Source organism: Sciurus carolinensis, chromosome 10 (genome assembly GCF_902686445.1).
Source record: "Sciurus carolinensis chromosome 10, mSciCar1.2, whole genome shotgun sequence".
NCBI lineage: Eukaryota > Metazoa > Chordata > Mammalia > Rodentia > Sciuridae > Sciurus > Sciurus carolinensis.
In genome coordinates this window covers 106133062-106146342 of record NC_062222.1, presented here as the reverse complement: position 1 = coordinate 106146342, position 13281 = coordinate 106133062, and the positions used below count along the sequence as shown (strand labels likewise).

The window sequence follows — 13281 nt, the reverse complement described above, 5'->3', positions numbered from 1 at the left end:
CAACTCTTAAGTCACAAAACAAATGCACTCTGCTTGTTAGGTGGCCATCATGTCCAATAACCAGTACTGAAAAGACCAAAATCCCCACAAGGTTTAAATAGTAGAGATGAGGGTTCTATTACTTTGCTTCAATGGAACAGCAACAACAAGGAAAATTCCAGTTGAGCATACGGGAAATGTCTGACATAAAGAAAACTACTAAGTTCTGACCAAAAACTTTGGTATTCAAGCTTAGTCAAAATAAAGTATATAGATGAGTGTTTCATGAACCACAGGGATAAATTCCATGGGGAAAGTCACTTAATAAGATCAGGGGAAAATTCGGTTCAGCACCTGGGGAAATCAAGAAGGCTTTTAAAAGTTTTCCTTTGCTAATTATATTCACGTGGAAGTTAACAAAAAGCCAACTCATATTGCGCATAGTGGCACACACCTCAAATCCCAGTGACTAGGGAGGCTGAGGCAGGAGGCTCACAAATTCAGGGCCAGTTCAGGTAACTCAGTGAAACCCTCAGTAACTTAGTAGACACTGTCTCAAAGTAAAAGACAAAGGGGCTGGGGATGTAGCTCAGTAAAAAGCCCCTGGGTTCAATCCCCTGTACAAAAAAAAAAAAAAAATCACATAATGATTGTTTTACTAAACTGTAAACAAGACAGGCATAGGCAATCATCTATAGTTAAATTGAGCCAGTAAGTCAGAACCTTATCCTTCTCTCCTTTATAAGGGTAAATTCTGGCTTTTAAAAAAGGTTTTCATCTGTAACGTACAAGTCACATTATCAGCCAACAAAGGAAAGTCTAAAGGTAAATGCAGAAACAAATAAATGAGAATTATAAAATAAAAAACAATCACACAGAGGTTGGACAAGTGCACTCAATCTGAGGCACTGTGGTATTTGTGCATCAGTCCTCAGAGCTTCAGATGATACCCTTCACCACTGGGAGTGGCCACCGCCTACAGCCTGAAACCAGAACCCAGGCCTCATTCAAGCAGCCAAACAGTAGCCACACTGGCCAAATTAAATCTCAAATACTGACCTTAAACTCCACACCCAGGAAAGGCAAATACATTGGAAATTGTGGTAAGTTTTCACACTTCATTCATAACCTATAAAAGACTATTTTACACTATGTGGGATAAATCAATAACTAGAAATACACAAGAAAAGACAGACCTTGAAAATAAAGTTGCCAAAGCAGTTTCCAAGACTTCCATTACCAACTTGTTAAGCTATCTTTTTTCTAGCTGCAAATGACTAAATCTGAGGGCTATAAATATGAGAAGAATAAAGCTATTAATTACTATAACATAATAAAAGTAAGCAGGTTAGCAGAATACCAGTAATGACACTGCAGAAAACCTCATCTTCAGTAAGCTCCCAGAGTAGATATAATACCAGCTAAAAATAAACTTAGACATGTTGTACTCTTCATTTGGTTGTACTGAATTCAATGTTCAATTCAGGATTTTAAAGAAAATCCCCAAAATTAAATAAATATCATCATATGAACTTCATCACTTGTAAGAGGAAAAATTAAGAGGAATATAATTAGGCCCTTCAGGCAACTTGATGGCTAGATTTTTTTTTTAAAATACCAGAAATATCCATATGCTCTTGATTTCTTGACTGGGAAAATATATGACTAAATATATTTGCATAAAACTAAATAAAGTTATTGACATAACTGTATTTACATATGACTAAATAAATATGCAATCTAATCTCTCCACTACCTCTGCACATTGGAATTATCTGGGAGATGAAATAGCAACACTTGGTCCATGTCCCCATGGGCCAGACTGACTCCCCTGAACTAGGATGGATCCAGCTGTCAGCACTGTTCAGAAGCTCCTCAACTGATTCACCGAGCAAGCAGGGTTGAGTACACTTAGGTGCACAATGCAGCTATCAAACAAGCCACATTCACAAGCCTCCGCTGCCCTGTCTACACTCGACACACTCTGCATTAAAGATGGCAGGCAGTCTTCCTCATGCATTTCTCTAACATCTACCCACAAGAAAGAAAATAGAGTTGGAGAAGTTGATCCAGTTCACCTGGCAACATTTATCACCACCATCCTGGCAAAGACAGTGGAATGCGCCCAACTCAAGCTCAAGTACAGAGAAGCACATAGGATTGGGAACAAATTTTTACAGAGACCTGCTTCCTTTCTTTGGTCAGAGACAGGAGATGGTCTGGGACAGGAAAGGGGAAGGAAGGGAGAGAGGGGAGTGAGACAGCCTAGACGGGAACTGCAAGGGGTCAACTAGCCACAGCCACCCGTGGCCGGATGTGGCCAGGAGGAGTGGTCCCGGGCAGCAGACCAGGTACTCAGAACCAAAGGCGCCCTGCATGGGGCAACAAGTGGGTTTGGATGAGTTTTGGCCAAGAGCGACAGTAGAGAAAGCACAGGGAAAGGATACTCTGAAACCTTAGCAGACCTGGCTCAGCGTCAGAACTGCTCACAAGTGCAGAGCCCTGGAGTCCCAGCCAGTCAGTGATCAGCACCTCCCACTGACTAAGGCAGGGTCCTGAGTCCTGAGCTCTGTGAGTTGGTGTGGCAGGCACTGAGGGGTCAGGGTGCTCATGTCCTTGGAGTGCAGAGCTCCTTAAGTGCCCCCTACATCAAAGACTTTCGGGTCAGGGATAGGGTTAAATCTATCTGGGGGTGATGGAGGGGACATAGGGAAAAGAAGGTCTGCAGAAGCTGGACGAAAACTTCCTTTACACCAAATTAGCTTTTCCTTAGGACCAGGTAAGTCGCAGGCACCTAAGCCATTACAGAAACAGCTGTTCTAGATTGGTGCCAGAACAAACCACCGCTGATGTTATCCACTGCTCACTTGCTTCACTCCCCAAAGCGGTCTTATCTAAACAGATAAACTGAAGTGGTTTCCTGGTCCAGAGCCTAGGCTAGCCTTAGCCTTGTCCTTCCTAGTAGCAGTCTCTGCCTGACTAACCTGATGCGACGGAGCACAACCCTAAATGGATCAAGATCAGTCATCTCCTTCAAAGACAGCTCAGACAAAATAATGAACAGAGGCTCAATTTAAAACTGACACCTCCCTGTGCCAAGTCAATTAGAGGTGTAAATAATCCATGAAGCCCAGATGTACAGTCCCTTTAGACCAACAAATGTGATGGTGATATTGAACATAAAAGTGTATTGCTCAAAGTTATATCTATTTCACATTTATGCTAACATTTAAATGAAAATAATAGGAAAGATAGGCAGGATGGTTTTGGCTTAGCAAATCTCTAAATAGAAAATTTTTTAAAAACAAGAAATAAAACATAAACCTTCCAAAGATGCCACATAGACTCACATAAAATCCCTAAATTGCCACAGGGGCCATATCAAAAGCAGTGTTATCTAAGCACAAACACAATGTGTGAGGTTTTATGAGGACATAAGTGACTGCCTCCTGTTGTCAGGAAGGAAGCTGGAGAGTATATCTACACATGTATTTTTAATAAGCTTTCGTTGAGCCCTGGATTTCCATTAAAATTTTTTTGTACACTGAAGAATTCTAGGAAGTCCTCAAGCACAAGTTTGAGGCAGAGTCTACAACTGTGTTGTTCAGGAGGGAAGCCACAGTTACTGTGGCCACCAAGCACACATCGAAATTGACATGATGCACTGTACAAACAACATTAACCACCAGACTCAGAAAGCTTAGTGCAGAAGAGGAATGTCAACTCTCTCATTTTTAATTTTGTATCAATAAATGTTGAAATATTTTGGATACATTGGATGAAAGAAATCATATGCTTATAATATATAAAGGTTTATTTAGATATATTACTAAATGAAATATTATAACATATTACTATTATATGTTAACATATAAATATCAATTATATTCATACAGTTCATATTTGATTAGTATAAATCTATTATTAAAACTAATTGTACATATATTTTACAATGTAAATGTGTCTACTAGAATAAATTGCATGCATGTCTAGTGCTTGTGACTCATGTTTACTCTTTCTTAGTGCTGATCTGAGATATGAAAGCCAATTTGATACAAGAAGATTCATTGGAACTATTAGGTAAATCCCAGCTGGTATAAATTCTGATCTTATTCCTAGTAGAACAAGAAAGATCTTAGCTCTTATGTAGGGGCCACTATATGAAACCTTAAAAACAGTAAGTTGGAACCAGAGTCCACAGTACTCAAGCTGATTAAAAAATCATTTTTGACCTTGCTAAAAAATGTGGTATAAGGAACAAATACCTAGTCCAAGAGCAATTAACTGAAAACATTCAACAATACTTAGCTTAAGTTATGCTGTGTGCATGTACAAATATACCACAGTGAATTCCACCTTTATGTGTATCTATAAAGCACCAATTAAAAATCAATAAATGAATGGAAGGTAGACCATCAGGGCAGAAGAAAGGGAATTGGAAGAGGAGGGAAAGGCAGAAACTGAGGATTGAAATGGAGTAAATTAAATGCCATGTGAATATGATTATATCAAAATAAACCCAATGATTATGTACAATTATAATGCTCTAAAAAAAAAAAAAAAAAAAAAAGCTGGGCACAGTGGTGCACGTCTGTAAATCCCAGTGGCTTGGAGGCTGTAAGAAGGAAGATCACAAGTTCAAACCCAGCCTCAGCAACTTAGTGAGGCCCTAAGCAACGTAGTGAGACCCTGTCTCAAAATAAAATAAAAAGGGTTGGGATGTGGCTCAATGGTTAAGCACTCCTGGGTTCAATCCCTTGTGTGCCCGGGCAGGTGCGCACGCACGCACACACACGAAAAGAAAAAAAAAAGGAAAGAAAAAGAAAAAAAAATCACTCTGCTTTCTTATACACAATATAATTGCAAAATCCACAGAGCTAAAAATTAACTGAAAAGGTATTTGAAATGGAAGAATTCAGACCAATGGTTTGGTTTCAACATCAACAGCTTCTACTTTACATGTGCTAAGTCAACAAGAACATAAACATTTTAAAAGGACCTCATTCAGGACATCTTCACGAAATATGAATACCTAGGAACAAGTCACTAAAATGGGTAGGAGTTTAAAAACTTCTTCCCAGAATATTTCTCCTCCAATAAGCGGAGAAATGTGAATGACCTACTAAAAGAAAGATGTCAATTCTCTCAATAGACATTCCAAAAAAATTCTGCAATACCAAGAAATATCTCAACATATCTTTTAGCTTGACTCATAAATGCAAATGAAAAAGTAAAAATGTAAAAAAAGCCAGAAAAAAATTACAAAAACACCCACAAAAAGCAGCGAGAGCAGGATAGTTACAAGTTTCCCTACCCCCAATTAAGTTAAAATGAGGGAACTTGATACTAGGGTCCAAAAGAGGCAGATCAAAATAGAGAGAGGTTGGGAGGCAGAGGGAAGAGGAGGAGAGGAACTACCTCCAGAAAAACCTCAAATATTCACTTAAAGAATCCCCTCAAATCAGTATAGGAAGAATGGATTGTGAAGTATTTGGTGGTCACAAGAAAGTAAATCCCAAAGGACTTAAAAATAGAACTGTAAAATGAAACCTGAAAGAACTAGAAGAGACACATAAGGAAAAATGGTCATTATTTTGAAACTAAAAATATGATATTAAAGAAGAAATTTTAAGGAAAAAAACAAAACCATCATATGTCAAGAAAATTAATGTGTATAGATATAAAAACACTATGAAGTTATAAGACAAACTATAAACAGGACAGAGCTCAAATCTTTAACAAAAAAGATGCTCTTAAAATTCAATACAAACTTCAGAGAGAAACAGAATAACTAATTCAGAGACAAAATAACTACCTTACTGGCACATGTTCAACCTAATAATTAGAACAATATAAACTTAAAGACTGTTTTTTACATTGTGTATTCATAAAGATGAAGAATGCAGCCAAAGCTGGAGAAAGGACAAGAAACCGGTCCCCTGTTCTTCTCAGTACAAGTGTCAACCGGTACTGTCCTTCCAACAAGTTTGACATAATTACCGAGAGTCATAGAAAGAGTGTAAGGCCCTGGGTTCGATCCCCAGTACCAAAAAAGAGAAGTCATAAGATATATACTTTTCACCCAGAAACCCCATTTCTAGGGACTTTTCACAAACAAATAATCTGAGAAGTGTACAAACATGCTTATTAAGTAGTTGTTTAAAAACAAAACACCAAAAAACTAAAATGGCCTCAATGCCCACTCACAGGACATTCCTTAGTAAATTGTATTTAATGTAAAAATGCTAAACTGTTATAAAAAATTAATGATACCAATGTGTGCATTCAACAAATACTGTGCCCCTAGTAAGTCTGCAAATCTCTGCTCCAGGCACTGAGGATATTAGAAGTGACAGGAGACAGAAATCACATTGAGTTTACACAAATCTAGATCATATGGACATAGAGGTCTATGAAATATTAGTAAGTGGGAAAAAAGATTCAAAATAATGTAGAGTATGACAGTTTTCTCCTATTCTGGAAAATAGCTGGGAAGGGCATAAATAAAATGATAACTTTTTAATCACAATATGGTTATATTTAATGGCATCATCTGGGGTGATTTTACTCTCTGTGCAGTGAGATTTCCCAATGCTCAGGCAGTACTTCTACAATGGAAAGAACAAAGGTAAGCTCCTTAATTAAGTACAAAGTTCTGTGTTAGTTCATTCAACAAACAAGCATTGATGAAGGCAGAACTCAAGATACAGAGGGTACAGCAGTGAAGAAATCACAGAAATGCTCCCTTCGTGATACACGAGTTCCCATCAGAGGGTACCAACCACATCTGGATTTAGCTCAGAGTACTTTACAACCTGGATTCTAATGCATTCTCATCTCTAGGTCAGGGATAAATTCAACAAACATGAGTTGCCATTTAATGTCCTCAGGGGAACAACCTGTGACTGAATAAAATGAGACAAAAACTTCTGCCTTAAAGGATTTTACTCTGCAGACAATGTGATCACTGAAAGGTGTGAGGGGTGAAGAAGGAAAGCAACAGCCAATGTCTTCCCAGTATCAACATTCTAATGAAATCCCAAGACCCACACAGCAAACACCTCACTAGCTTCAAATGCTTCCTCTGACATATGCAAACTTTTCATGGCTGTAACATAGGTGCATGATTCAATTTTTACTGTTTTTGAAATGCAAGAATGAGGAAAATAATGAATTCCATGTCATAGATTAGAAAACCTAAAAATGTATTTCTGATGCAGTTAAAATAACATGAAATAAAACGACACATGTAGAAAATTTGAAATACTGATTATGTGATGTATCACTACGCTCCATGTCACTTCAACCGTAAGCCACCAATGCTTCTCCACATTTTTGCTGGGGTCTCCTTCATTCACCATCCTTTTTGTCCCACCACCTAATCAGCTGGCACACAGTAGGGAGACTATGCATGTTCATCAAGGGAACAAAGAACCTTAGTCATCTTTGACCTGGACAACTGAAATAGCCTCCTTCAATATTTCCTTTAACAAGATATTACTTTTCCTGTCCTTTTTGTTATCTTTTAAGTAAATGAAACATAGTATCTATATAGTTGCAAACATTTTAGAATTGTCATTTAGTAAAACCCTTAAGACAACGTCTAAACAGATCACGTGGCACATGTGTTACGTAACCAGGGACAGCCTTACAGTTTCTCACTATCACATTCAGCAGAAGAAAATGCAAACCATTGAATGGGTATGTGTTTTTCTGGGTGCAGTTCTTTAGTTCTGAACAACTTAATGCTTGTTATTTTGTTAAGTACAAGCTCTAAAAGCAGTTCCTGTTTTAATCAAGTAAGAGTCTTTGGCAATCTGAATACCTGGTTGTGACTGAGCCTGTTGCCTACACTTGAACTGTTTTCCTTTAGTAATGCAATGCTGAGTAATGCACTCTGCTGGAAAACTCCATTTCCCAGCTTCTCTTGCAGATGGAAGCCAATGCAAAATAAGCATTAGTCTCTGTGTGGCATTTTCAGGACAATCCTTCTATTTTTTTCCTGCCTGGAACTTCTACAAGATGGCTGGCACCCAGCAACTATGTTGTGACTTTATGGAAGTCATCTGCCTCAGGATGGTGAAGCAAAAAGGAATAAGGAGCCCATATCCCTTATGAGTTTGTGTAATAGGCATAGCTACCTACCTCTACGCTTGTTTTGTAGGAGTAGGAAAAACTGTATTTTGTATAAGCTACCTTTATTTCAGTTCCTGTTTCTAGATTACCAATGCTGGGTTTAGACACCATTTAATTTAGCTAGGGTAGAAGTAAAGAGACCAAAAATTCTTAATCTTTTGTTTTCACTTTTGCTTTCAGGCAAATTTATCTACTGACTGGGTTTCAACTATTATCTCTGAATTTAAGATTCCAAAGTTGATTTGTTTCTATATCTGACCTCAAAATTTCTAAGTAGCTTTAAAATTTGAATTATTATCTTCTCTTATTGTATTAGTCCTCCTTCTCAACTTCCTTACCCTGTATTAGATTATCTCAATTGCTTAGCATACACAAGGCCCTAGGTTCAACGTCTAGTGTGTTGGGGGTGGGGGGTGGAAGTGGAGTTTTTCTCAACCAGTCAGGCTCAAGACTGTAAAGAAGAGTTCCTTAAAATGTGTTTCACCAGCACCAGAATATCCAATGGGTTCATCAGGATGGGCAGTTGCTCAGGCTCACCTCAGACCACTGAACAGAATCTTCATGAGCCAGTCAAAGAAACAGCATTTTAATGAGGTTTAAAGACATGGGGTATTATAAACATCAGAACTCAAAATTATTGTTTGAGAGAATTGCCTTAAAAAAAATTCACCTGCCCTTTACTCTATACAGGTAAGCCCCATTATGTGGCCTCTTTGCTACTATCCCCCCCTCCCTGTTCCTTTAACACTCCAGCCTCTCCGCCTTGAAGCCTCTGCCTGGAACACCCTTCTTCCAGGTCCCCACTAGGCTAACTGCTTCACCTCAAGTGTTCAGTGAAGGGCAGCCTGGCCAGCCCTCTGGGAACTGAAATCCACTGGTCTTACACATCTTACCTTCTCTTTATTCTTAAGTAGCACTTACCAAATAATAAACTCTATAATTTGCTTATTTATTGTGTTTGCTTTTTCTCGTGCCTTACTAGATTGTAAGCTCCTCCAGGCCAGGCCTTCTGCCATTCTGCTCACTGATAAATCCCAAGTACCTGTGGAACAAGTTCAATGACAGAAATCTGATTCCGCCCTGCCCATTTTTACTGTTCCACTTCAATGCTAATCCTGATCTTTGCTATTTTAAGACTTTGTCTGCAACAGAACCTATTCAGTGAATGTCCTTCCAGACCACCCACCACATTTCTTAGTTTATCTAAGACACTTCTTCTAGGATGTCACTCTCTTATAATCATTTGGCTCCAGACTGGCTCTGTCAGTTATTATGTATTAGTGTCATGCTCAGATGAGAAATTAGATTAATGAACTCTAAGATCTTGTTCACATATTCAACTCTATATCCAAATGACTCATCTTGGCATTCAAAATGCTCTGTAATCTAGCAGTACTCTACCTGTCCAAACTTACATCCTAACTCCTTCCAAGCTTCCTACTTGTTCCCAGTTTCCTTAACAACTCTGCAATAAGCCACGTTCGCTTTTTTCATGTCGTTACTCTCTACCTTCAGTGCCCTCCCCACCACTGCAAAAGATGGCAATATCTTTTAAAGACTGTTACCTGCAGGCCAGCAACATCCAGCATTACCTTACCCCAGACCTTCTAAATCAATCTGCATTTGACAAGATCCCCAGGTGATTCCTACATGCCTTAAAGTTTGAAAAGCACTGCAGGAGGACTCATCACATCATACTTCAGTGAATTATTCACTTGCTCAGGAATAAGCATGGACCAAATTCCTGATCTTGCACAGGACCAAGGACAACAAGTACAACATTCATTTAACAACATCCCCTCTTAGACTATTTATTCCTTATTTCATTTCAGTCCTTTCTCTCCAATTTGGTCACAAACAACTTACAGGCAAGACAGTCATGCATCTGGCCAATCTGGATTCAGGGAACAGAAACCCATTCAAGTAAATTCAAGTGTGGGATAAAAAGAGCCCCCACCCCCATTTTCCCTTGGGAACTGAGAATAGAAAACTTAGGAAGGGCTTCAAGTTCAAGGTCTGGCCACCTTCTCTCCACATCTGCATTTTCCTATCTCTTTCATTTTCTTTCCTACCTCTCTATTCATGGTTTTTGTTTCTTTATTTCAGAATTAGCATGACCTATTACAGTCATCCACTTTCCCCCCATCAGCTTATTTGCCTTTGTCCCCTTTCTGCTTCGATTTTCACTCTAAGTCTCTAACCTTAACACTTCCCAAGACAGATATAATAACACAGAGGATCTTTGTAAGCCAAACCACAAGGTTACAAGTGTGAGTCACCAATGGATTGGCTGCCCTTGGGTCAGGAGCCTAGCCTGATCCAATCAACCAAGACCAAGGGGACTGCAGTTCAGAGCAAGGCCCTTTAGGAAGCAGGAGCTCTGGAAGAACATCGCTCAGGAAAGAAAGATTGGGAAGAGCAGACAATGAGCTACACTGCTAGCCCACAGAGTTATCACTCTGTCTTCAGTCCTGAGCAAATCAACCAACATGGGAGAGAAGGGTCATTCACCAAGCACCACAATGCGCCTGACACTGTGCTGGATGCACAGGGAATACCAAGATTAAATAAGAAGTAGTCCTTGTTTTCCCAGAGCTCTTAAACCAAATGTGTCACTGAACTAGCCACTTGACCTTGGGCAAGTTACTAAACCATTCTGAGCCATCATTTCCTCAATTAGCAGATGGTACTCTACCTTTGCCAACCTCTAGGAGCATTGTAAGATCCCATAAGTAAACTCTGTGAAAGTGTTTTGCAAAAGATGCCAATCAAAAACAATACTGCAGGCTTTCAATGCTAATGAAATCCTCACACATGCCACAGGTTTTTGCATTTCTTTTAGATTTTTTTCCTTCTTGTTCCTATTCCCCACAATATATGATCCATCAATTGCTATATTTGAAAACACCAACTATTATTATATTTTCAACACCAACTTATCATTATATTTTCATTACCCCTACAGCTCAAAGGGTTATAAACAAAATTAATTTAGAAGTTCAAAAAATGAGTACATATGTACTGTGTACATTTTTAAAGAAATAGTAAACATTCAATTTTGTAAAACTGAAATGTCCTACAAGTTTTTTTTTTTGGCTATTACAACAAGTATGTATTAAATTCCTGTGTAGGACACAGGTTAGTTATGAGTCTCCCCAGAGCAGTTTAACATTTTCCTAAGTCTTAAAATCAGGAAATCCTAGATATGAGAGCCCAGGAACCCTATTTTCAAATGAGGACACTACAGAGGAAAAATAAAATTGCCTGTCTTAAATCCCTGGAATCTCCCTCTCTCACACACACACACATATATGTAAAACACATGTTTCTTTTTTTTCCTAAAACCACTTTATGACTAGTCTGACATTGACGGGTGGGGGAGGGGGGAATGGTGAGAATCAGTGATGGTGACAAGATACATCAGTTCTCAAAAACACATTATCTCACTCTTTGCAGGGTTCAAGTATAGGTTTATGGAAATGAAAAATAAAACACAACAGAACTCGAGATATCTGGTCTTGGCTTTGCCCTGATCAAATCAAGGACTATTTACTGAATGCTGGCCACATGTCAGGATGCCGAGGGCTCCTTGATCGGGATGAAGAGTGCTTCGCCCACCAAACCTCCCTTGCCTATACCCTCGGGCATCTGTTGCTCAGTACCGACAGGTGGACAAGTGTAGCCATTCAACAGCTGGCCCTGGGTGGAGCAAAGAAAACATCTTCCACCTTGCTCAAATCAGCTTAACTGGCCAAAGGACAGTTTTCAGGCAAAAGGAAAAACAAAAACGAAACCTCAGATGAGAGCCAGGTAAGACTTCACTGCAAAGACTGCAGTGCATGACACCTACTAAGCACCGAACCCCAATTAAGAATCCTCGCGCCTAGAGGCAAGGGACTGTGGATCATAAGGTCTCTCAGTCTGTGAAGGGCAAACCCGCTTCTCCAGGAGCTGTGATGTCGCGGCTGCTAAGAGGTGGGCGCTGGAGGCGAGGGCGGCGGGACAGCGATCTGTTCTGTAGGGTGGGGAAGCTGAGAACCCGGCGGCGGTTCGCTCGCTAGTGGCGAGTTGTGCAAGCAAGTGCGCTCGGTGACAAGGACCCAATGGTCACGCTGCGGTGCAAAGCAAGCCTTGGGGCTCCCTCCTAAGACCACTTCGGAGGTTCTGGAGCCTGGAAAGGATTTGTGAGTGCACCGAAGGCAGCGCAGAGGGAAGGGTCCGCGAGGGACCGGGCGCGACAGCCAGACTATCAAGGGGAAGAGGTGGGACAAGGTATTTCTGGCCGGACACACACACACACACACACACACACACACACTCACAGGCACGCGTGCACACTCACTCACTCACCGCCCTACCCCAGGCTGGTTCCCCGCCTCCTCCGCGCACAGCCCGCTGTTGCGGTGGTCACTCACCCTCAGCTCGAGAGCGAATCTCGGACACTGTTCTCCGCATGGTGGGCATCGCGGCGACGGCTGCAGGTGAGACTTCAGCCCAGACTCTGCACCTGTCACGGCGCCGCGCGGCCGGGAGAACTGGCTGCGCCGCGCAGAGTGCTCAGCTGCCGCCCCGGCCCGCCGCCCACCCAGGGCAGCGCCGCCACCGGGAGCGGCCCCGGCACGCCAGCAGGAGGAGGAAGAGGCGGCGGTGGCGAAGGTGGCTGCGTCCGCAGAGCTCGACGAGCTCTCCCTGCAGCCGCGGAGGGGGCGGCTCGGCGAGGGGCGGAGCCCAGGCGCCGGCGCCGGGGGAGGGGTCTGCGGGGCGCGCGCTTACTCCCTCCGGCTGCAGCGCCGCTCGGAGGCGGGAGAGGGGCGGGGAGAGACCGCGGAGAGACTTCTCCGCCCCGCCCCGCCCCGGGCCGTACCACTCCTCAGGGGGGATCAGTTACTGTCTCCTCAGCCCCCTGGCGCCCTCGCTCAGCCCCGCGGTGTCGGTTCACTGTGTTCCCCCTTAAGGCCATTGCGACTCTCCCAAGTCTTGCTCAGAGGGGAAGAGGTGCCTTGGAGGTAGTATGCTCGTGTATACCTTCTTGCCACCCTATGGCTTTTAATTGCAATGGAGCCGCCCGTCCTCTGGAAAGGGGTGTTGAGTCTGAGTGTGCAGGCAGAAGGGGTTTGGAATCGCCAGGTTTAGGTCACTGCTCCAGCTGGAAAGGGACAGTCTGTT

General features: G+C 41.6%; 1 protein-coding gene across 3 annotated transcripts in view; it reads right to left on the bottom strand.

The window, feature by feature from the left end:
* Window positions 1-12831, bottom strand: part of Atp8a1 (ATPase phospholipid transporting 8A1) — a 216025-nt gene extending 203194 nt beyond the window's left edge. For 2 of the 3 annotated variants that reach the window (XM_047567308.1, XM_047567309.1), the window contains exon 1: window positions 12531-12831. In XM_047567308.1, coding sequence (XP_047423264.1) covers window positions 12531-12579 — 49 coding nt within the window. In that variant the 5' untranslated portion in view covers window positions 12580-12831. The remainder of the gene's footprint in view (window positions 1-12530) is intronic. The other variant, XM_047567310.1, reaches the window with a different exon arrangement.
* Window positions 12832-13281: the final 450 nt, after the last annotated feature.